General features: G+C 32.8%; 1 protein-coding gene across 1 annotated transcript; it reads right to left on the bottom strand.

Moving 5' to 3' along the window:
- Positions 1-2,204: 2,204 nt before the first annotated feature.
- LOC105794475 (agamous-like MADS-box protein MADS4) lies at positions 2,205-6,462 on the bottom strand. The gene is made up of 8 exons (XM_012623658.2): positions 6,076-6,462; positions 3,991-4,069; positions 3,423-3,490; positions 3,224-3,323; positions 3,070-3,111; positions 2,939-2,980; positions 2,695-2,834; positions 2,205-2,603 (listed from the first exon to the last, which is right to left on the bottom strand). Exons 1-8 carry the CDS (start codon positions 6,258-6,260, stop codon positions 2,528-2,530), a joined length of 732 nt encoding a protein of 243 aa, XP_012479112.1. The 5' UTR covers positions 6,261-6,462; the 3' UTR covers positions 2,205-2,527.
- Between the last annotated feature and the right edge of the window lie 20,683 nt (positions 6,463-27,145).

Below are 27,145 nucleotides of genomic sequence, written 5' to 3'. Positions count from 1 at the left end.
ATTATGATTCTAAAAATAAAAATTTAAAATATATAAATTTAAAAATTCTCAAATTAAAATATACAATTAAAATATATGAATATTGTATTGAATTGGTATTATATTTAATGTTAAATATAACTAATTAGTAAACTAGATTTATGTTAATCTCTTGGTTGAGTCAATGTCACGAGTCAATCGAGCATCAATTTAATTGAGAAATTTTACAAAAATACCCTCACTTTTATAAACACAAGGTATTTTTATCATTTCATGTTTTTAGTAAAATAATACTATAATAAAATTTAAACTTGGGTCACAATCACATGAACTTTAAACTTTTATCTTAACCAACTTAACAGAGGCCACATTTAATTTTAAAATAAAATTTTTATAAATATATATTTTACGTATTTTTTTCCCGTGTGACATAGAATTAGTATTATTTATTATGTTAAAAGCAATATTCTTTAAATATAAAATTTCTTTTCCCTAAAAGAATATAGTTTTTATTTCATTATTTTATTATTAAATATAATTAATAAATGGATTAATATTTGATAAGTTATTAATGTATAAGTCTTATGCACCATCACTAATAATAAAATAGCACATCATCATTCTTTGTAAAATAAAAAACATTGAAGGACTTGAAAATAAATATTATTAACTTTATTAAATATAATTAAATATTAATTATAGTTATTTTTATTTTTTTAGGTTTGAATTTTGAATTTTAAATTTTAGGGTTTGGTTTTTATTTTGGATTATGGATTTGAGATTTTGGATTTCTAGTTTCAGATTTTTTTTGGTATATATTTATGTTTAACAGTTATAAATAGTATTTATTTTTCTTAAAAATAAAATTATTTCTATTTATCTTTAAACCCTTCAATATTTGTTTTCTTAAAATGATAACGTGTCATTTTATTGTCAACTGATGGTGTATGAGACCTATGCACCGACGGTGCATCAAAAATTCTGTCTTAATAAATTACAATAAAAATTATTTTTAAAATATAAAAATATAATATTTAAAAGATTAAAAACTTATTTTTCTCTCTTTAGCCCATGAATCTCCTTTTCTATCTTTCAACTTTCTCGATCTATGGTGTTCCGAAAGCTTGAAATGAAGTTTAAGTTTCATTTGGAGACTTACTTTGATCGAAATCTTAACGGTAAGTGGTGCCTTCAAATTTCCTTTGACGATGTCAGATTTCACTTAGGAATTGAAAGACCTTTTCAAAAGAAGTTTGAAAGAATTTTTATTTGAAAAAACTTTTGGTCGAACAAATAATTTAGTTTATAACTATTTAAAACAGTTTTGTTCTATTTTATGTTAGAACAAAAGTTGGGAAAGAACTGGAAAATTTATGTAATAAATCCAAAACGTAAGTAAAAAAGATTAGGATATCCTTTCTAAGCATATCAAACTTCTTTTATCTCTTCTCTAAGTTATACAAGTAAATGATGATGATTTTAGAATGTTGGCTACGAAATATCTTTAAATTTGTTACATTAGTGAAATTTAATCAAAAATCAAACATGACAACTTAAAGACTTTGACTGTTTCAAATTAATTTGTTCCGACTATTGTTTGAACATGAAATAGTACAAGTAGTACAAGCAATCAAAGTTTTATCTCAAGGAATCTCGAGCTCATCAAACATAAGCTTCAAGCAAGATTCATTTTTCTACTGATTTGGCCCTAAAAACATGATCTTTTAACGTTAATAATGTCCACCTTAAAGAAATTTGATCGGAACATACACTATTTTAACATTAATTCAAATTATCCATGAAATAGCAAGAGATAGTCATGTTCCTCAGCTTTTAACATTAACTCAAACTGTCCATGAGATAGCAAGAGATAGTCATGTTCGTTGGAACAATCAAAAGTTACAAGGCTACTTAAACCACGTTTGAGAATGGAACAAATGAAGGTTAGATATTACTTGACCCAAATATCCTCGTGAATTACGAGAGAGAGAGAAAAAAAAGACCTTGAGGTTAAAATGAAAAGAAAATTTGAAGACTTACAAATCAAGAACAAGAACCAGTAAAAAATTGTTGAACTTGACACAAGGGATAAGTGTGTAGTGAAGATGGATGATTTATCCTGTTTAGTACAGGTCAGAAAGTCTGACTGTGGTAAGGAGAGAGAGACTTGAAATTGGAAGAAAAAATGAGGGTCATCGGTTGCTTTTGATAAAAAGATATTAATGTCATGGCAACAACAAATGCTTGTTTTTGTTGATTTAAAACTAAATAAGGCAGATGATGGTCAGAGTTGGAATCCCTCTTACAAGCAAACAACACCACCACATTATTTCAAAGAGTGCTGCGCAGTGCTTACAGAATTAAAGACACGAAAGTTAATATTAAATCCATGACACATTACACAAATTTTGTTTCATCAAATAACATGCAAACAGATGATAAAATGTGCTGATGATGTTCTTATGAAGGAATGCGGACACCATGCATGCATGCATTCATGCATTTGCCACTTCATGCTTTTGCTTCTATTTTCCTTTATGTATCATAGTCATGGTAGCCATCCCGTCATGTAATTATTCACACTCGGGCCCCCGGTGACCGCCGATATCGTATCGGGCTGATATCTGTAGTTCAACAAATCAAACCGATTAAGAATTCATCTTGTAGTTATGTTATTTAAATTCGTTGTTAGTGTTGGATATAGGTATGTAGTACCCGATTTGTAACGTTGGCTCGCAGTCCAATGGATGGAAGAAGACATCACCCTGAGGCTGATGGGTTGGTTGTCGGCCGTAGCCGACGTCATCGGCATTTGGATTCAGCTGGAGTGAATGTACTTGGTAGCCTTCCATCAACTGCAAAAACCCACCGTTTCTCAACTCATTAAATATGTTAATTTTGTTGGTAATTTCCCTTGTTGAACGAAATTGTAACCTTAAAGATGTAAAAAGAAACCTACCCTTTGTTTTAGGTTCTTATTAGCTTCATTAAGTAGATGTTCCTGCATTAAAGAGAGTGAAAAATAGTTGCATTGGTGGAAGAGACAACAACAAATTAATGGCTTTCAAATTATATAAGATGATGGGATACCTTTCGTTGCAGATCAGTGAGCTGATCAAGCATGTATTGGGTCTACAACAGAAATAGTCAAATCAGATCCATAATTCAATTTTTCATTGATTAGTGAATGCAGTTTCTGTTATGAAATGAGCATTGAAAGTAGAGGAGAATGGAGTGAAAGTACCCGCGTTGATCTTATCAGCTTTAATGAAGAATCAAGCTGCCTCTCAAGTGACTCAAGCTCTTTGCTGCTCAAAGGCCCCAGATCTTCTCCAAGTAAATTCCTAACCAAATATATCAACAATATATTTTCATCTTCAATCATGTATCATATATTTAATGATTACCAACAATTTGGGCCATTTCAAAGGTTGCTCACTCACCTTTGGGACCTTTGTAAGGCTTCATAACGTGCTTTAAGCTTCAGATATTCCTGCTGGCTGCTTAGCTCCTACAGATACATCATGAAATTTGCATTTATTCCCACAAAATTACACATTTGCAGCCAAGTTTAGCATTGATAGACAGGTTAATTACTATGTATTACTTCATTGTTTCAATCATCATCTAGCTGAAAAATGTAAGCCAAATGCATATACGCTAAAACAAATTGAGGGACACCAAAATAATGGCTAATCTTAAGAAACAAGCAACAAGCAACAAAACCAAGCCAAAACTCAAAGGTAAAATGTTGTATTAGGTAAGAAACCTTAGTAGGGAGATCAAGTAATATGCTTTATAAATATAAAGTAGGTAGAATTATGAGAAAGATGCAATGTTATGGATCTCTATGGGAGAGATGAGCTTTGTAGAGATATGACGAATAGTTTGGTGACACACTGGATTAATGAGCTAACATGTATTCCATGTAGGGAGAATAGAAACTCCAAAGAAGAAAAAACCAAGGCAGTGTTTTCAAATCTCAGTTGGCAGAGATGAGTAGCATATTACCAGAGCCTCCCTAGTTGAAACATTTGTCTCTGGTGCTCCATGGCTGCACTTCTGGTACCTCTCCAATGTTTTCATCATGCTATATATATATATCAAGGTAAATGACTAAATGTTAGTTCAAGGATACAACACATTCATAAACACAATATTCGAATGGTTGAAATTGGGGCTTTATGTTGAAAAGATAAATCCAAAAACAATTATTCAAAGTTCAATTAAAAAGATGGGAAAAAAAAGTAATAAAAGTTCAAAAATCAGCCATTGAGGATCATCATTTAACAACACACTGACAATAAAGATAAAAGGATAATTTTAAAAAAATAATAATAACAAAAAGAAGAAATCTTGCAATTTCCGAAAGGTACCAGAGAGAATATATCAATTAAAAATGCTATTAAAAGAAAAATGCTAAATGTATCACAAAATTTTTTATTTTTATTTTTAAAATTTTAAGAGGAAGTAATTAAAATGAAAGCAATCTTTAATTAGTTTTTTTTCTTGGTACAATAAATTGGATGGTTTAATTATTCACCAAATGTTGGGAATTAGAACTTGTTCCTTATTATTTAACTCTTTTCAGACTTTATACCATTTTCACCTAAAAAGAAAAAAAATTACTGATCCAATGTTTCCAAAACACCTTACTTAAACTAAGCTTTTAATTAAACTTACAAATCATCAAATTATACTTGTAATGACGATGAAAAAGAGATTAATTAACACAGGCAGACTGTGTATTAATTAATTAATAAACGTAGTACTATTAATCACATAATAATCAATACATTTGCGTTAATTAATATTCTAGACCAGTGGAATTAAGACAAGTAGTGCTCATGCAAGTAGATCAATTGAAAGAATTAAAAAACATCAAATATTTCAGCCTTCTAAACGAAATTTAGATTTAAAAGCAGAAGTTGAAAACCCTAACATGGGGGGGCGGGGGCGGGGAGCAGCTTTGGGAAAATCAAAACCTTAGAAACTCAGAAGCATTGATGGAGATGTACCCTTTTAAGTGATCCATTGAAATAGATCCCAGACATGATAGAATCCATTGGAAACAAGGAAGTCGGTTTGTAAGAAAGAAAGCAAACATCTGAAAAAGTAGAAACGACAGGCTGAAATCTCTTGTTTGTCTTTACTGTTTTGATTTTGTTTTTGTAACATCTCAAACAGGTATCCTTGGGTTTTTTATCTGTTTTGTTTTAGAAAAATAAACCAGGTTGAAGTCTGCTTTTAAATATGGGATTAAGTTTGAAACTTTAAAATAAAACCCTAAGCTCAGATCGTGTAAATTTATGAGCTCATCGAAAGCTTTCTTTCTTTTTTTTTCTTTTTTTTTTCCTTTTATCTAAATAAGCTTTTGTTTGTTTATATGAGAAATTAATATACATGATCTATAATGATTTAAGAGGAAAAAACAGGATCTAATCAAAGCTTGAACGAGAGAAATTAAAGAAAGAAAAAAGTATCCAAAGCTAATCTGCAAGAGATCTTTTAGCTTCTTATGTTAAACATGAAAGACGTTAGATCGGAGATTTTAAAACTAACTTGTAGGCATATATATATATATATATATATATATATATATATATATATAAGGATGAAAGAGGGGAAAGGAAAGGGGTGATAAAACCAAAGAGATCAAAGAAGGAAGAGAAGAAATTAGAGTGGGAATATATATATATACACAAGAGAGGGATGTTGGCTTTTGATGATTTAGAATTGCAGATCTAACATCAAGAAGAAGAGGAAAAACACACAGGCAAACGCCAATACATTCACCAAAACGGCAAAACTCAAACATAGCTTTATATTATAAATTTTCACTCTTTTCTCAAAATTTTCTCCCATAACTTGAATACCCCAAAATCACACCCAAAACAGCAAAAAAAACCCTCCTCTTTGAACCCCTAAAGTCAGAAATCAAAGCAAGCAAAAAGAAAGAAGCGAGAGCTTGCTTTGTTTTACGACCAAAAAAAAACCCTTGTATAGTAGTAGTAGGAGGAGGACTAGTGTGTTGGTTTTGGGGTTTTGAAAGAGGGTACCAAAAAAGAAAAAAGGAGTAGTTAGTTTTGGTGATACCTTGAACTACTGCAAAACTCGTACAGTTTTCCCCTATTGGAGAAGATGATGAGAGCAACCTCTGCATCACAAAGAACGGAAAGCTCATAGGCTTTCTTCAAAAGCCCATTCCTTCTCTTAGCAAAAGTTACTTGCCTGTTAATCTTGTTCTCAATTCTCTTCAACTCAACCCTACCTCTCCCCATTCTTTTTTTTCCCCAATAAAAATATTATCTTTGCAATACCCCCAAACACACTCTCTTTAACACTTTTGTTCTTCTTCTTGCTTTTCTCTCTATTTATTCTGTCATGGATGATACGCTTTCGCTAACAACTTCATCCATCATGTAATCAGAATTAACCCCCCCGCCCCCCCAACAAACAAAAAAAAAACACTTAAACCTTTTGCTTTGTTTTACGCACTAAACAAAATGATAAGACAGCCTAAACAAAAAGGATTTTCCTTTAGGTATATTATATCTCCAAGGGACCTAATTTCTTTTGTACCTTTACTTAAGCTTCACCCATTGCCCGTTGGATCAACCCCATCAAACGGTGAGAAACGAGGAGCAGCCAAATACGAAGAAGCTCAGAAACCTTAACCAGTCAATGCAAAAGGGTCACTGCCACACTGCTACGTGTCGAATGGAGAAGTACATAGACTTGTAATGATCCAACTGACCATTTTAGGGTTCGGGCAATCGTATGACCTAACCTTAAGAAGGTGAACCCTCCGTAATCTGTTCCCTTCTATTTACGTAATTAACCTTCTGCTTGGTCTTTTTGAATTTTAAGAATCCTTGTCTTGCAATCTTCTAACGTAATCCTAATATGGTTAACTTAATTTATTAATTAGCAGCATGTCCTGATGATGTCATGGACCATAGAACAATGTTTTTTCATAAGAATAAAGCCTTGATTTTTTACTATAATAAGTTTTATCTTGGTATTGTATACAAAGGGGTGTTCATGCTGAGATTACTGGAGTTGTGGAGTCAAATCCATAACTTTAATGATGATAACAAGAATTGCATGATTAGAGGCGAAGCAAATGTTACTGAGAGAGATAAGAAAAGCTGAAAAGAGCAAAATATATGTATCTATGTATATATATATATATTTTTAATTAGTTCGAAGGTTGGAGAGTTTTGAAGGAATTAAAGGAGAAGCTTGCTAATTGTGGTTCTGACATTAATTTCTTAATCCCCCCCCCCTCCCTTTGTACATTTTGCAAGCAATTATTGAAACGATTGCATATGTTAGCTGCTGTATGTGATTATTTCATATAAATGACCCAAACCCTTATGATTTAGTTTCTTTTAACTCATTTTGCATTAATTTAATGTAATTACGTTCTACATTATTTGGACTTTAGAAAAGGGTCAAATACGAACAAATTTTAATTTTTAAATAGTTATTTCTTATACTTATATATGAATATACATTAAACACATGATAGCTAGTATGGTTTCATGATTTTGTGCATCAATTTGCAATTTTTTTCATACTTTCGTGCATCATTGCGTCCTATTATATGGTCCATGTTTTTGTAGGAATAGACTTCTCATAATAAATTCACTTTACATACGAATATAATTAATAATTTTAATGAAAATTTTTATTATAATTTCTTAATTTAGTGGCAAGATAATTACAACAACGGCTAAGTAAAAGTCTAAACCTGAAGATAATTGCTCAAGATGAGGGCCATGAGTCCTTGAATACTCAAGTTCGAGTGTCATCATGCGCAATTAAGATGTGTGAGTCTCCAATATTATCATATGTGTATCTACTATATGTGGGTTTTATTTGGTTTTTTGATTCCTCATCCATTGTGTTTTGCACTGATTTCATTCTATGTTGTAGTTGTTCAAATATATATTATACTTATATAAATATCCTGTTTGTAATATTAAACCTTTCAAAAGTATTCTAAAACTATAAATTAATATAATAATAAAATTACACCTTCATATTAGAAACATAAAATTTTAACTAATCCCTTTAAAAATTTTGAAATGATAACTTAATATATTTGACCCTATAAAATTTTATAATCAATTTTGGCTCCACCTACTTTCGTCACTCGATAATTATATAGTGTGAGATGGGGTACAATTCCTATCATCCCAACGGTCAATTATTTAAAAAATAATAATTGAATGTAAACAATTTTTAAAGTAAACTTTTATAATTTGGGCGTTGCAGGTAAAATCAGAAGGATTGTTATATAGCTAGCATGGAAGTACAAGGAACTTTGTATTTGATCAAAGACTGTTTTGGTCTTGAGTAATTAATCAATTAAAAATGTAACCCCGTACTCAATTCATCATGCCTTTGCTTTAGGATCTTCACCCCAAATATATAATAGGTTAATCGTGCTTTTAGTTGTATTTTAGTTATTTAGTTATTAATTTTTTAATTTAATTATTCAACTCTTCGAAATTAAATATTTTAGTCATTCATCCGTTAATTGTCGTTAGATGAGTAACAACAAGCTAATGTAGCCATTTTTATTGGCACGATAAAAATTTAATCCTCCAATATTTATACATTCTATCAATCGATCTTACAGTTAAAAATTCAACAAATTTAGCCATCAATATTTACAAAATTTATCATTTTAGTTCTAGTTCTTAAAAATTCAATAAATTTAACCCTCAACATTTACAAAATTTATAAAGTTGGTTATAATTCTAAAAGTTTCAAAAAGAAAAAGAAAAAATATTTTAAAAATAATTTTTGGATAAAAATTACAAAATGATTTAAAATATAAAATATAAAAAATATGCATTAATATATATATATATATATATATATATATATATAAAATGATTCAAAATAAAAGAACACGAAATAAATTTATGGGTATTAGAGAGAGATAAAGTTGGACATCCTCAAGGGACATGAAATCGATAAAGTTATCTCTCTTGATTCAGTTTAACTCATATTTTCAATTCCTAGACTAGATTTTATAGCACATTACTTGGACTACTCAAATTTGGAAGTTCCTGATGGCACGTACAGGTAGGAAAAAGCAATGCGAATTTTTTTTTTCTTGTTTAGCATGTTTTGGAGGTAGGTTAAGGAATATTAAAAATTATTTTTTAAACATATTTTCTTTTCTTTTTTGAAATTTTTAGAAACAAAATTAAATTGAAATTTTTCTATAAATATTGAGGCTAAATTTACTGAATTTTTAGAAATTGAGCTAAAATGATAAATTTTGTAAAAATTGAAGCCTAAATTTATTAAAATTTTAAATTTATGATTAAATTTATAAAATATGTAAACCATATAAAAAATTGTAAACACCTCATGGACCATACATCTAAGATTCACTTATTAGTTTTGCAAACCATATTTTCATATGATAACTAAAAGCAAGACGTTGATAAGGAGGCTCCCAAGCGAGACCCTTGAATTTTATCTAGTTTCTTAAAAAAAAAATTCCATAAGAAGTATATTTATGTTTAGTTCTCCTTTTTCTTTCCAAATATCATAAAATATTTTATTTTATTATGAAAAAATATTTGGTATATTGTCAGTAAAGTTTTTTAACTTCATAAGTAAAGTTAATGGTTGATAAGTGTTTTATAAGGACATGAGGTTTGAATATTAAGTATGAATCATAGTTCAAATACTTTGTGATCCATTTCATATTTTCCATGCTCCAGATACTAGAATGACTATCCGATGGGATAAAATTATCTCGATCAAGATGACAAACCCATTTTCTGCACCATCAATAGGATTAATTATAACAAGCCACACTCATATTCTGGAAATACAAAAACAAATAAATTTCGTGGTCGAACTACTGAAATAGAATGGGGCTAAAAAATCTGAGAACTAAAGTTTCACTTTTTGTATTGAAAAGCGAGGCTTCGTGATTCTTGTGAATCTAATTCATTGAAATTCCATCCAGTAAAACGGAAGAAATATAAATCTCCAAAATAATAGATAGGAATATTGTAAATAAAGCCATTGCGACACCCATCAAAGGAGTCGTTCCCCATCCAGGGGCTACCTTACGATATTCCGAATTCAATGGTTTCAGAAAATCCCCTACAGCAGTTCGTCTTGGACCAGATCTAAAACTACCCTTAACAGTTTGTGTAGCCATAAATCTTATTTTGTATTCAATGAGATCTATTGATTTTGTATATCATTCCGCTGTAAATAAACAATCTTATCATAGATCCATTGTGATCTTGAAATTATATAATAACGGAAACAACAACCTTAGTCGCCATCTCTATATCTGGTTTACTTATAAGTTTTATTAGGTACGCCTTATATACTGCTTTTGGGCAACCCTCTCAACAATTAGAGATCCATTCGAGGAGCATGGGGACTAATTGAAGTAATGAGCCCCCAATAATAAAATATTAAAAAATATATATTTAGAAAATAGAGACACATGTCAATTTTTTAAGGTTTTTTGTGGAACAAATAAAGTACACTATTAGTATACTAAATAATCACTATTTTATTATTATTTTTTCTGCTTGTGATATCCACGACTAAGGGTGCCTTTAGATGGGTAGCAAGATTAATTCTAGTGAGATTAAAAATAGTGGTAGCTATGAGATTAATTATTGTAGTAGTGGGATAGAGCATAATAAAGGTAAGATTAAAACCAATAATGGATATGTGTTTGGATTCCAACAAAATTACAGTTGTGAAGTGAGAATGAAAAACAATTATTGGGTATATTAATTTATTATATAATAATTTATTATTTAAAACCAAACTTTTTATTAAATAATTAAAATTATGTTTATGGTAATAAATTTATATATTTATTATATAAAAATAAAATTATATTTCTTTAAATAATAACAAAATTTACATGTACTTACTTTATATATAAAAAAAAGCACAATGGTTAAAGCAGAACCATAATCTCTCTTAATCGAGACCTTACTCTTCTTTCATTTCTCGCATTCCACTTGTTTGATCTCCCCCATGATTTTGGCTTTCTCCACTAGGGTTTCAAACACTTGTTCCTAGTGTGGAGCAACCTGAATCTTGAGGTTAAAGCACAGCCCACTTTTGAACCTCACGCATTTGTATTGCTCCATGACAACCATACCTTGAGCATAACGGCTGAGTATCAGAAATTCAGCCTCATACTCCACCACAGTCTTATCTTTCTCCTTCAACTTGATAAACTCGAGTCTGTGGGCTTCCACACACCTAGTGCCAACATACTTCTTTTGGAAGGCTTCCTAAAAATATTCTCAGGTTAAACATTCAAACTGTGTACCCCTTACAACAGATTGCCACCAACGATAGGTCTCTTCCCTTAGCAAGGACATAGTACCTTTTAATTTTTGTTATGAAATAGAATCTAGATCCTCTAGAATTCTCTCCGTCGATTCCATCCAGTGCTCAGCCATAGTAGGGGTTGTTCTAGCAACTCCTTTGAATATTTCAGCCCTATTCGACCAGAGCGTCTCCATAATAGATCCATGGCTCCCCGATCTAGTTTGGGCTCTAGCAACCCTTTGTAAAATCCCCAACATTGCTTGCGACACTGCATCGTCTCCGTTCTCGTAACCTCTACCACCATTGTTGGTAGAATTCTCCACGTACTCCTCCTTAGGGATTGGGTTTTCCTTCTAAACAATGGGTGGCTCAATGGGTGCAACCCTATGCAGCCTACCCCTACCACGTCTACCTTGAGTGTTTATATTGTATTCTAAAAAATTTAAGTTCTAAAGTATATCTATAGTTTTCAAACAAAACCCGATCTAGCTTGGGCTCCAGTAACCCTTTGCAGAACCCTCAGCATTGTTTGCGACAATGCATCATCTCTATTCTCGTAACCTTTGTCACCATTGGCGGTAGAATTCTCCACGTACTCCTTTTTAAGGATTTGGTTTCCCCTCTGAACAATGGGTGGCTCAGCGGGTGCAGCCCTACGCGGCCTACCCCTACCACGTCTACCTTGAGTGTTCATATTGTATTCTCGAAAGTTTAAATTTTGAAGTATATCTACAGTTTTCAAACAAAAAAGTTCAAGTATTAGTTATTTCCTGAGTGTTTACAGTCTAACAATTACAGTTTATCTAAAGTTTTAAAAGTAACAGTAATTAAAGTAGGACCGGCATCGGAGTCTCAGATTTAATTTTTTTCAAAAAAACTTGTGTCATGATTTTTTCTGAAATACCCCTTTCCATGACATGCATGCAGACTCATTCCAAAAACTCATAGTTCGAGTTTAAAAAACCTAGGCTCTGATACCACTAAATGTAACCTCCTCAACCTGGCCTAGACATTAGGCTCGAATTTAGAAAATTACATTGGCCACCAAAATGGCCAAGTAAGCTATCGGAGTTTATAAAATAGTAATTTTAAAATATTTGTTTCTTTTAGAAGAAAACTTAGCCTATTTTCAGAAAAACTCACGAGTAAACGAAAATACCAAGTTTAACATTTTCCTTGTAATAGTGACTACTTTTGAAAACTTAGTTAATTTCAATTTATTTATTACTCAAAGTTTATTTATAATCTAGTAATATAAAAGTGATATATAGTTTTAATTAAGTAAAATCGAATAATTTAATGCTTTGTTAATTCTTAATCCATGTTTCAATATCCTAATTTCAAATTAAATACCAAGCATGCTAAATAAACCCAAAATCGAAGTCACATGACACAATTCAAATAAAGCAATTTAGTTTCAAAATAACAGAAATAATAAAATACGTCTAAAATAATTTTGGTTAAAAATAAATTGAGCCGAGTCCTCCATATGTCGAGTTTGTGTCCTAACCTGGTGGGTTATCTGTAAAGCTAGAAATAATGGGGGAGTGAGCTTAAGAAACTCAGTGTAAGTTCAATCACCAGAAAATCAGTGCAAACAATAAACAAATCATACAGAATGACAACTTATAGAATAATCACAATTGATTAGCAATTTAGAATATCGGTATTTTAGATCAACTCATCAATATAGTATCTCAGTATTCATAGCCATGTAAATGTTTATGAATGCAATGCAATTTCGATTTATCAAAAAAAATCCTACCCAATTCCACTACACACTACAGTAAGAGTTCCCCAGAACTCATCTATCCCTACACACCGCATTGTGCATAAACCACTAGTAATTTTGCAAATTAACTACCAGTAATAAAAATTATGGATGAATCAACAATATTTTCAGTTAAAAAGTTTGCAGACAAGCCGTCAGTAATTTGTGGATAAACCACCAGTGTTGTAGATTATTAAACTGCCAGTACTTCCTCATTTCATATCGTCCCCCATGCAATGCAATATTACATGCTTGTAACAATATCATGTAAAAACAGTAGACATACTTAACATGTATTCAGTTTAATAGTAGCAGTAGACATGCTTAACATGTATTCAGTTTAATAGTAATAGTAGGCATGTTGAACATGCAATCAATAATATAGTGATAGATTTTACAATAATAGTTTATTAGAAATATAGAGACAGTAGGGATGTATCAATCACGTATCTTGCATATGACAATAGTAATTCAGTCAATCAGATCATGAATTCCAAAATATTAATATTATTAGGGTCTCAATTAAGTGAAATAAAACTCTAAAAATAGTTTGGGGGCTATTCAGGGACTAAACAGAATAATTCATAAAATTCTAGGCAAAATTGTAACATAGGAGTCACACTAAAACAACAAATTCACACGGACTAATGATTGATATCAAGATTCGGGTATAATTTGTAAAGATTTAGCAAGATTTTGAAATATTATTTAATCAAACCGAGAAAATAACATCAGATGTTGGTATAACGGAAATACAAAATTTAATCATTGGAAACGAAGTGTACTTACTGATTCTTGACAAGAAAAGGGATGCTACTGATGAAAATTTTAAGCTCGATGGGAAGAATGATCGAATGGAGAATGTTTTAACCGGGAGAGCAAAATAATCAATAGCAAAAAGATGAAAAATATGATATAAAGGGAGGAAAAGAAAAGAAAAAGGAGAAGAAATAGGGAGATGTAAACAAAATTCTAATTGGAATTGAAGAGAAAAGAAAATGCAAGTCTAATTAGGAAGAGATGGGCTCAATACCTAAGGTTTGAAAACCTAAGGGTGGCATGGTAAATATCCCAAAAGTGGGCAAAATTAAAAAAGATATGGAAGGGAAATTAGTGGCTCAAACTTGGTTGTGGTTTTAACCATTAAGCTAAATACATAAGCTTTTAACCATTAGGCCTAAGCCTATTTTTTTTTAAATTTTTGTTCTTGACAATATATATTTTAATTATGGTTTTTACCTTAAGTTGCTGGAAAAAAAAAAAAAAAGAAATGAGAGGAAGGTTAGCTTAAACTTGGGTATCTAAGGAGTGCACTAAACACTTAATCATTTAACTCTAATCATTTTCTTATCTATCTATTACAATTAACCCCTACATTTAGGATATGACAGAGTTCGCTTTATTACTTTTACTGTAAACTTATTTAACTTTTAAATTTTATTTATATATATATATATAGATATGCACTCATAGATATGCACTCATGTTTTGTTGTGTTGATGTTATTTTTCAAAGTTTTCACGTATTAATTAATTTTATATATTTTATGTATTCATAAATTTGTTGTCATGTTAATGTTATTTATTTTAATTATTTTCAATTGTTTATATCATACCTCAATTCGTTCATATTTAATATAACTTTTCATACCCATGTTTATATATATATATATTTCATTCTACCCAAATGTATATATTTCACACGTTAAAAAATAGTTGTATGTATATTGTCACACATTATGTTTTTTTATTTTATTTTGGTAAATAGAACAATGAATTACATAGAGTAGATCATAAACAAATTATCAAAAGTGCAATCTTCCTTCAATATCTCTTTAATCTTCAAAGGGGTTCCTTAAACATGTGCAAAGTATCATCCCTCATCAAAGTTATTTTTGCAAAGCATCTGCTACCCGATTAGACTCTCTTGGAACATAATTCAAGAATCACTTCTCTTGGAACATGTGTAAAAATAGTTGTATGTATATTGCGACACATTATGTTACTTCCATTTTGTAATATATTTTATATAATTTGTGATAATTATTCAATTTAGAGCCTATTATGTTTCAATTTATATTTTATTTTATATAATTTATCATAAAATTTAATTTGTAAAAAAACATATATTCATATTATATTTGCATTATATTTTTATCTTCTAAATTAATGATTTATTTTACATAGATTTTAACACATGATATCTGTGTCATATGCATATAATTTTTATGGCACCATGAACATGTGTTTTGATTATTTTATATTCTTTTATTATATTTTAAACAATATCATATTTCCTATAGTCTTTTGTAATAATTTAATTTTAATTTTATGTACTTAAAATTATGGTAAATTACATAGATAGTCATCCACTATTAAAAAATTTCATTTTAGGCACCAAAAATAAAAAAGTTTGCAATTTAAGCATCCACATTATATAGTTAAATCATTTTGGCCACTTCGTTAAAATTACAAATGAAAAACTAATGTGGTAGTTAAAAATTGATATAATTTAGCCATCAACTTTTACATAAATATCGATTTAGACATAATTTTAAAATTAACCCTAAAAATTTACAAATATTCTCAATTTGATCCTAATTCTAAAAAAATTAAAGAAATATATAAATATTTTAAAAATCATAATAATAAATTTAAATTTTATGTTGGGGATTGACCCGTATAAACAACAAAATAGAAAAACTGAGAAGATTGAACATACAAATTTTACGTGAAAAACTCCTTCGAATAGGATAAAAACAACGTGCAAAGGAGGCTTTAGCTTTTCACTAAATGAGTAAACAAACAAGAGTACAATATGGAGAAAATAAACCTAAATGTACTAAACGTACAAACCTAAAACCCAAAAACAAAGCCCTAACTCGAGAACGAAATTCTTTCCATAGTCATCACAAAAACTCTCACCAAAACTTATCTACGACTACATCTTGTTGCCCCCAAAAGAAAAGTTGTCACGCCTCAATTTATTTTCGATTAACTGTCAGAATTAAGCATGAAATGAGTTATAGGCTTAATGGTTAGCTATTAGTAAATCCATCCGAGAAACTCAAGTTCAAGCCCTTCCCTTCATTTTTTAGAATTTTCGACGATCCTTGATGGAATTGCATTGTGCTGCCCCTAGGGTTAGAAACCCTAATATATTACATAACTAATATTTGTTAATAAGATCTTCTTTCCCCTTAGTCTTCTTTCCACTTTCTTTTTCTTTTCTTTCCCTCTTTCTTCCACCATATTTCCATCTTTTGTGCTGTCGAATCTTTTCCCTTATTTCCTCGATCATTTGATTTCTATCGGTATTTAGATTGTTTTCAATAGCGTTCGTTATCTTTGCCGAAGGACGGTAAATACTACTTGCTTTCAATGGTTAGATTTCGCATAGACGATGTTAATCTTTCCAATTCATTTAATCAATCTCATTCGAATTCCTCGAATATAATACGTAAATACTTGTATGTTGTCATTTTAAGGATCAGATCTAGGTGAATCAGAACAGAGATGATCATGGGAAGTGCCAATCAACCTCGTGGTGAAAAGTGTATGCTCTTTACCAAGTGAATCGGTGGAAAACCGTGTGTAGTTTAGGGTCACACAGTTTCCTACATGGGTGTACTAGCCACACGAGTGGGCCAGACGACCATGTGTGTCAGTCATTTTAAGAACTTTCATGAATCACACGACCTTAGCTTGTTACATTACCTGCCGCACGATCGTGTCCTTATCGTAGGGAATTTTATCGTTGTTCAAACAGCATCAGGCTATTACACGGCCTGACCACACAGTCGTGTACCCCTTCAACACGATATGAAGTTATCACACAGCCTGACCACATGGTCGTGTGACCTCTGTTTTACAATTTTGTCCAGAAATTGTGATATGTTTAGTTTAGTCCTTTTACAGTCCTTGATTTGTTTATAGAGTGTTTGTAAATTCAATGAAGACCCTAACATTATGAATATTCTGGAATCTATGATATAAATGGCTGAATTGCTACTGTTATATGCATGATATGTGAGTGATACATGCCTACTATCATTGTATACTCAATGAATTGTTACTATTGCACTGCTTCTGTATTACTGATTGCATGTACAACATGCCTACTGCTATTGTTAAACTAATTGCATGATAAGCATGATTACTATTTCTATATTGTACTGTTACTAGCATGCCATAATGGATAGCATGGGGATTGGGACGATTTGAAAGGAGGAAGTACTAACAAATTTAAATATGCAAATATCGGTGGTTTATCCATAACTTTCTGGCAATTAATCTGCAATTTTTATCTAAAATTTACTGGTAGTTTACCCACAATTTTACTGGCAGTTCATTAGCAATTACTGGTGGTTTATCCATAATGCAGTGTGTATAGATTGATGAATTATGGGGAACTCTTACTGTGGTGTGTAGCAAAGAATGGGTAGGAACTTATCCTATTAAATATGAATTACATTGACATTCATAAGCATACACAAGCAAAATGGACAAACTTTATATTGCTATGCGACTGTGATTGTTCTGAGAACTGTTATTTTGTATGCCATGTCTACTTTTTTGCATTGATTTTCTTGTGTTTAGACCCACATTGAGATTCTTAAGCTCATCCCCTTAGTTTCCTTCTTTACAAATAACCCACAAGGTTATGGCACGGACTCGGCATTCGAAAGGTTTGTCTCAGATAGTTTTTTCTTTTTGTATTGATTTTCTTGTGTTTAGACCCACATTGAGATTCTTAAGCTCATCCCCTTAGTTTCATTCTTTACAGGTAACCCACAAGGTTATGGCACGGACTCGGCATTCGAAAGGTTTGTCTCAGATAGTTTTTTTCAACAAAAGTATTTTAGACCTAATATTTATAATTTCTGTTATTTGGGAATTGTATTGTCTTACATGAACTGTGTCATGAAACTTAAATTTTGGGATAATTTTGGCATGCATGACATTGTAGTTGTTTAAATTTTTGAAAATTGGAAAATGAATTTATGATGCATGAAATATAGTTTTTAATCAAAACTTTGTCGATTATCACTTTTTTTGTTGCAATATAAAAAAATGAGGTTTGAGTAGTTAATAAATTGGAAAACAAATTTTGCGAAGTAAACATTAAAATCAACCAATTTTTGAAAAAAAAGTATCATTTAGAAATACGTTAAAATTTTCTTCTAAGGTAAGCAAATGTTTTGGAAAAGACTGTTTTAAAAACTACGATAATTTTACTAGGTCATTTTAGTGACTAATGTAGCCTTTAGAATTTGGCTATAACGTTTAGGCTGTGTTAGGGAGGTTACAAAAGTCTCGTAGTACTACATCTTTAATTGACCTCTCAAAACAAAGATACAATGCCCCTTTAAATAGGTTAAGATTAGAGGTCTGACATACTAAAATATCCCTAGAGTAATCACTGGAAAAGACAGCAGAGTTTAATTAGGAGAAGAAACACAATTTATGTGGGTAACAGGTCGCAACGTCCCCATTCACGTCGTCATGACGTTGTCCATCATCACAGTGTCAGGAAACTTTTCAGTGTGACATCGCCGTCTGTTCGACTGAAAATATGAGACACATCCCACATTTTATATTAATATTAAATAAATATAAATATAAATATATTAATATTAAATAAAATAAAAATCCACCACCCTCATCCCCATCACTTTTCCTCTCTGTGCTGCTGTAAAATTAGCTTTTGCAGCAGCAGATAAAAGTAAACCAAGCATTATCATCAAAGATGCTTGTTTGAACATACATAGCCAAACAATTTGATCACTTTCTCTAGCTATCATACTTCTATAAACCAAAAACTAACATTTAAAATAAGTTGATAATTACAATGAAATTTCAGCCAATACTTAAGCTTAAAGGTGATTTTATGGAACTTTAGAAAATTTAAGCACACAACATAGCTGAATAATAGAAGCACTTTGCAAGCACTACAACAAAACAAGTTTTTAGCGGCATTTTTTTGGCCTTATAGCGGCGCTTATAAGCATTACTAAAACAATTTGCGGCATTTTATAAGCGCCACAAAAAACGCCACTACAGGTAAGGCTGCTAAATTTTGTGGCATTTATGTGGGGAATCGCTGCTATAAAACATGACCTTTAGCAGCGCTTCTCCCAAAACTACCGCTAAAGAACATGACTTTTAGTGGCATTTGTGGTAAAAGCGCCCAAAAACACCGCTAAAGATTATGTTCTTTAGCGACGTTTTTGGGAAATTTAGCATATTTTACCAATTCATTTTAATTCATATAGAACCCAAATTTTCAACATAATTTCCTGCAACATCAAATCCAACCAAAAACTTCAAATCTAAATAATACTATCATGAATGAAATATGTATATGATCTAAATTAATAAATGAAATAACAAAATATATTACATTCAAAAGTTGTATTGTAAAGATATTCTCACAATAAGAAAACAAAAGACTAAGATGGCGGATTCTGCGACTGCTGAAACATTTTCATCATATTCTGAAGCTGTAGTTGGAGTTCGTCATATTTTCTTGTTGCTTTTGCTTCTTCGCTGCTGCCTCCGCTTTAGGTTATAGCTGGAGTTCTTCATATTTTCTTTAAACCTCTGCTTCTCTTGATGTTATCTCCACTTTAAGTTGAGCAATTTACTTTAATTTTAGCATATTTTACCAATCCATTTTAATTCATATAGAACCCAAATTTTCAACATAATTTCTTGTAACATCAAATCCAATCAAAAACTTCAAATCTAAATGATACTATCATGAATGAAATATGTATATGATCTAAATTAATAAATGAAATAACAAAATATATTACATTCAAAAGTTGTATTGTTAAGATATTCTCACAATAAGAAAACAAAAGACTAAGATGGTGGATTCTGCGACTGCTGAAACATTTTCATCATATTCTGAAGCTGTAGCTGGAGTTCGTCATAATATTTTCTTGTTGCTTTTGTTTCCTCGCTGCTGCCTCCGCTTTAGGTTATAGCTGGAGTTCTTCATATTTTCATTGAGCCTCTACTTCTCTTGATGTTGTCTTCGCTTTAAGTTGAGCAATTTGCTTAACTGTGCTTGCTTGCATCTGAGCCATCTGGTCTCTTAACCTCTGAACTTCAGCTTGAGCCTGATTCGCTGAAGGCATGTATTGCTGCGAGTCGGGTCCAAAAAATTGGGTTGGGTTAACAAGAGATCCTTGAAATCGAACCTGACCATACCTTTTAGGACCTAAAACTTCAGTAATAATTCTGTTATCAATGATGTCCAGATTAACAGAACTATCACTTGAAGTGATCGCTTCATACTTTGCCCTTTTATCCTTTAGTTTCTCCTAATAAATCAATCAAGGAGTTAGAAACGAAATATATAATCAAACAAATGCAACATAACTTGACATTATTTGCAGCTTCAGTAGTTATAGGAGATTCATCTTTCTTTCTATGTGTAATGTCAAAAAACTAAAGGCGTCTAACATTTTGACCAAATGATAGTTCCTATAATATAGTAGGAAAAATATTATTTAGTAGAAAGTAATTAATATTTGACACAACTAATAAATTCAAAATACCTCGCCATCAGCTATACAAGCAAAACTTTTCGACCCAGCTGTTTGTGTGAATTTTTATTTTTGCCTACTTGTAGTTCCAACTGGCTCTCATGAAATTATGAAATTATTATTAAGTATATAGTAAATACTATAAACCGAAATAATTATAAGAGTTTGGAAGTACGTAATACCTCTCATTCTTTGAATTCCAAAATCTAACTGCATATTCTCATTGGTACCTCAGCATTCCCGGTGGGACATTTCGCAATTTCTCTTCGAGGGGAATATTTTTCTTAAAATATTCCTTCTTTAAAGTACTTTTATGGTCTCTCCATTTCTTTCCTAATTCCTTCTTCACATAATTATCCAAGACCTCTAAAACAAATCTCTCCTGCGAATAACACAAGTTTAGAAAGTACAATATAAATGAAACTTAAACCAAAATATTATAAATTACATTCACGTTATTACCTTAATATTATCGAGAGCTTGATTTTTGTTACTATCAAGCATATGATGCCATGAATCGTAGTTGATTGGAAATGGATTGGCATTTTGTGCTATAATGCCCAAGTATCCTGCTAAAAGTCGAGCTTCTGATCCAATAGGCTGACCATGACTGTTTCTAGATGCTTTGACACGCTCGACAAAATTTAGATCGTATAAATATTTTAATAGCGTACGTCCTCGAGTTTTGTGCCTCCCACCACTTTCAGTTAAAAAAATGATATATGATAATATAAGAATTTGAAACAAAAATCAATAATAAAATTCAACATGCATGAAATTAAAGTTCACATTACTTTGAATTTCTGCAGTTTCGTCAGCTGTATTCAGAAAATTCGAAGATCCAATAGCAGTCTGTTGTTCACTATTTGTTTCTTTTGAATTTGGAGGATTCTGAATAATACTTAGATCTCGCAATCTTCTTCGAGGCATATTATCTGCAATACATATAAAATAGTTAAAATGTTAGTAACTAATTACAATAATAATAGTACATATAAAATAGTTAAAATATTTAACAAGATCAATATTTAAATTATAATATTACATATAATTAAAAAATCGTAAAATCTTACTACATCGTGATTTTTTAAATATCTTCATCCACATCCTAGCTAACCCATTGAAATTGTGTACTAGTACTAGGGATAATTTCATTTAAGTTTTGTTCTGGAAAAGGCAAAGTTTCTGATCTTTCGTTGATGTCATCTCTACTTCCATTGCCCATGTCAAACAAGTCTCTAGGGGTGTTACGGAGTACAACGTATCAACACTCATCAGTTGGATCTTTTGAGTAAAAAACTTGTTTAACTTCAGAAGAAAATACATACGGCTCGTCTATCAATTGTTATCCAATGTGAATTAATCGAGAAAAGTTCACCATTGTAAAACCAAATTAATATTTTTAATTCTGCGAGCAGTATTAACATCAGCCCAATCACATCGAAATAAGACAACCTTCTATTTGCCATAGTAATCTAACTCAATAATGTCCTTAAGAAGTCCGTAATACTCCACATTTCCCTCAACAGGATTACTGTCCCTAGCACTAACATAACTTTTAATTGAAGAATCAAAAACTATTTCATAATTTTGAGTCCTCCTCAATCTTTCGCAAGATTTTGAATAAAACCTGAATCTATTAATATAACACCCCAAACCCGGCCTAGACGTTATGGCCGAATCTGGCGATATCACATTGAAGTGTTTTTCGGAAACATAGTTTCAATGAAAAAACCCGTTCTATATTAATTCTCGTTTATTGAAAACTCAAGTTGTCTTTAGCAGTTTGTTGATCATATTAGTTTGTTACTATATTTAAAACATTGTTTGATGCAGAAGCTTTTACAGTATTTTAGGAAAACGTGGTGTCTTGAAAAGCATACATCTTTTGAAAAATCTGCGTCCTACTACTATCAGTAAGATTTTAAATAATTAAATTCCCAAATTAAAATTTAACGATTTAAAAAGGCCTTATTACAATCAAATACCCAAATTAAATTATTATCAGTAAAAATCCAGTATAGAAGCAAATGCAGTGGTGTGGCCACCTCCGAGTCTCTCACAGCACCGGTACTCAAGACTAGGGATTACCTGTAAAATAAATAGAGGGGTGAGTTTACGAAAACTCAGTGTGTAACCCCATATAAGCAAAATGGCCAAATAGGCCCTAGGCAAGTACAGTCTGGGCCTAAGACCAACCCAATAGCAGTTCAGTGTACTTGGGCCTTTGGCCATTATAGTATCAGTATCAATGTGCGCCTTAGCCCATTACAGTGACAGTAACTGTTTAGACATGCAAAAAGAAATCCTACCCAACCAGCCTCTACACTCCACTCCATTCAGCGCAACACTCCATGTGGGGATAAAATCACCCACCCATCCCTACACTCTAAAATTAGCACCAGTTGCGGCACTAAACAGTATTTGTAGCAGAGCTGCAGTATAGTACACTTCCTCAAATCATCATAATCCCATTCCCATGCAACATATCGTATATGTATGCAACATATACATATATCGTGGCATGCTCATATACAGTCATACATAACGTAAAGCATACAATCATTTTATAATATAAGGGTATATCAATCATTTTACCACGTGGGGATAGAACAGTCATTTCATATCATTTTAGGGGTCTAGGTCTACTTACCGAGCCATCAGTAGGTCCACAGTCGTCTCGGACAACCCGTGCAACCTTAACAGTCAAACAGTGAAATTGGCCCTAAGGCTCAAAATACGGGCCCATTGGCCAAAAACGACTTAGGACCACGAAATCGTTCATGGTGGCCGCAACAGTCTAATCCCCACATTTTATACGTTCAGTTTACCACACGAGCGAGCGCACGCTCGTGTAGCGTCAATTGCCATAATTTTTGGCTTTTGCCAGTTTACGTTTTGGGCAAGGTTTACACACCTTGTTTCTATTCGTCACGAACAGTCGCTCAAACACTCACCAACCTTCAATCAAACCACGGTGATTCCCACGAATCTAATTTTTAACGATTGATTAGGAATTCCATGAATCCTTCCTTAACTGCCATACAATTGCTATCAGTTATCACTTACAGCAGAAGAAGAAGGAAATAATGATTTGCTTATAGAACTCACCAAAAGAGAGCAAGAGAATCAAATAGTGGAAGGATTTGACACTAGCACAGCCCCTCACCCTCGATTTAAAGCTGTCAACAATAGTTAAACAAACCCCACTTTAGTAACTCAAAAGTCGAAACTTCGAGTGCTATACTCACTTACCGAAAAGAAAGGAACAAAGTCAATCGACAGAAAAAGAAGAATGGCTTCGGCAATGGTCAAAACTGGAAATTGGCAGCACAACACTAGAGGGAGAGAAGAGGAGAAAAGAAATCGAAGGAGACAAAAAGGTATAATCGGCCAACACAGTGAGAGAAGAAAAGAGGAGATGAAAAGAAAAGAAAGGTGCATTCGACCAAAGAGAAAGGTTGTCAAAAAGTGAAACAGAAGAATGTGCAATACCTTTACCACATTCGGCTTCAAGCAAAAGAAAGGAAAACAACAATACGAAAAACCCAAAAATAAGAAGAAGAGGTTTCGGTAGAAGGAAGAACACAAACAAAACAAAATCGAGAAAATATGAGAAGCACCCCTCTAGTCGAATTCTTGAATGCCACAGAGTCCACTTTCGGCACAACATTCCCTCTCCCCTCAGCCTTTGATTTTCTCCTAAAATCCCTCCTCAAACCTCTCCATTTGAGCACCCCTCCCCTCAACCACTCAATTTGAATTCCTCTCAACTACTTCAGTGTTTCAGTCAAACCACAACACCTCCCACGGCACAGCAGCAAAATAAATACTCCATTGCCTCTACCAAGCTTCGAACCTCAATCCTCTAGCATAGGTAACAAGCCACTTACCCCCTAGACCAGCAGGCTTTTTGTGTCTTGTTTTACCTACAATAATTTAAAAGCCTACTAACTATAAACAAGAGTTTTTTTCCCTAAAAACAAAACTTTTTGCACAAGTCCAGGCTTGAACCCAAGACTTCTCAAACACTCCCAAACACACGCAAAACACTTATCCACCAAAACAGACAGATATTTATGCAATAAACATACAAAAATAATTACTTGGATTTTTAGGGCGTTACAACTCTACCCCTTAAAAAAAAATTTCGGCCTCGAAATTTACCCGATCAAAACAGATGAGGGTATTGTTGTCGTATTGCCTCTTCGGGTTCCTACGTGGCCTCCTCTAAGCTGTGATTGCGCCAAAGCATCTTAACTAGTGGGATAGACTTCTTTATTAGGATTTTCACATCACGATCTAAAATCTGAACCGGTTCCTCCTCAAAAGTCATGTCTGGTCTAACCTCAATCTCCTCAGTCCAAATCACATGTGTGGGATTAGAGCGATAAATCCTCAGCATAGAGACGTGGAACACATCATGAATCCGATCCAACTCTAAAGGTAACTCAAGTTGGTAGACAACCGGTCCCAAACGTTTCAATATGCGATAAGGCCCAATAAACCTAGGGCTCAACTTGCCTTTCGGTCCAAATCTTAGTACCTTCTTCAATGGTGAGACATTAAGAAAGACGAAGTCCCCCACAGAATACTCAATCTCCTTACGCTTCAATCCCCATACGACTTCTGTCTGTCAGATATTGCCTTCAGTCAATCCTGAATTAATCTAACATTATCCTCGATATTAGAAACCAATTTAGGGACCAGAACACGCCGCTCACCCAACTCAGTCCAACACGAAGGAGTATATAGTGCCTCGTAAGGTGCCATCTGTATGCAAGACTAGTAGCTATTGTTATAAGCAAACTCTGCCAAAGGCAAATAGTTTTCCCAAGAGCCTCGAAAATCAATTACACAACACCTTAACATATCTTCCAGTATTTGAATCACCCTTTCCGATTAATCATCTGCCTAGGTGTGAAACGCAGTACTAAAGTCCAGTCTTGTACCCAAATCCTCATGTAACTTCTTTTAGAACCGAGACGTGAAGCGAGGATCTCTATCTGATATTAGGGAAATCGGTACCCCATGCAGTCTCACTATCTCAACCACATACAGTTTAGCCAGCTTCTGCAAAGAGTAATCAGTACGAATTGGTATGAAATGAGTTGACTTGGTCAACCAATCCACTACCACCCTTACCGCATCCTTCTTAGTAGGAGTTAGGGGTAGCCCACTAACGAAGTCCATAGTTATCCTCTCCCACTTCCAAAGTGGAATTTTAACTGGCTGTAGCAACCCTGAAGGTAACTGATGTTCAGCCTTCACTTGCTGGCAAGTTAGACACTTACTTACAAAATCAGTAACTTCATGCTTAAGACCAGGCCACCAATATAACTCACGAAGGTTTTGGTACATTTTATTCCCGCTGAGATACATAGCATAAGGAATACTATGCGCCTCTCGCAGTATAGATTGCCTCAAATCATTATCCCTTGGTACACAGACTTTCTCACGGAAGCACAATACCCCTTCGCTATTTAGTCTAAAATATAAGGTTTCCCCACTCTTAATTTGTAAGAATCGAGGGCCCAAATACCCATCCCCCAACTGCTTACCCTTAATCTACTCAGTCCACGACAGTTTCACTTGCAATTCGGCCAACAAACTACCATAATCAAACAAGCTAAGATGAGCAAACATAGCCCTCAGATTCGACATAGCCCTATGGCTCAGTGCGTCAGCCACCACATTGGCCCTACCAGGATGGTATTCAATCGAATAGTCATAATCCTTAAGCAACTCAATCCATCGACGCTGCCTAAGATTTAGCTCTTTCTGAGTGAGAAGGTATTTGAGGCTCTTGTGATTTGTGTAAATGATACACTTTTCACCATATAAGTATTGCCTCCAGATTTTTAGTGCGAATACCACCGCGACCAACTCCAAGTCAAGCATCAGATAGATTGCCTTATGAGACTTAAGCTGGCGAGACGCATATGCCACTAATTTACCCTCTTGCATCAACACACATCCCAAACCGACATGTGATGCATCACTGTGGACAGTGAATTCTTTCCCAGACTTTAGCTGTATTAAGACAGGGGCCTCAGTTAGAACCTTCTAAAGTTTCTCAAAACTCTCTTACTACTTACCAGTCTAGACAAATGATACCCCTTTACGCAATAGTTTAGTCAAAGTTGTAGCAATCAACGAAAAACCCTCAACAAAATGTCTATAATACCCTGTCAAACCTAGAAAACTTTGAATCTCAGATACCGTCTTAGGTGGCTTCCAATCCAGAACAGCTTTAATTTTTCGAGGATCAACTCTAATCCCTTCAGTTGTCGGTAGTCAATGCACATACGCATGGATCTGTCCTTTTTTTTCATAAATAAAATCGGTGCTCCCCTTGGAGACATACTAGGGAATATGAATCCTCAATCCAGTAACTCTTGAATCTGAGCCTTAAGCTTTACTAGCTCATTCAGTGCCATTCTATAGAGAGCGATGGACACCAGAGCTGTACCCGGTAAGAGCTCAATCCC

This window comes from Gossypium raimondii, chromosome 3, assembly GCF_025698545.1.
Source record: "Gossypium raimondii isolate GPD5lz chromosome 3, ASM2569854v1, whole genome shotgun sequence".
Lineage (NCBI taxonomy): Eukaryota > Viridiplantae > Streptophyta > Magnoliopsida > Malvales > Malvaceae > Gossypium > Gossypium raimondii.
The sequence above is the reverse complement of the archived record's forward strand: the minus strand, read 5'-3'. Positions and strand labels throughout refer to the sequence as shown.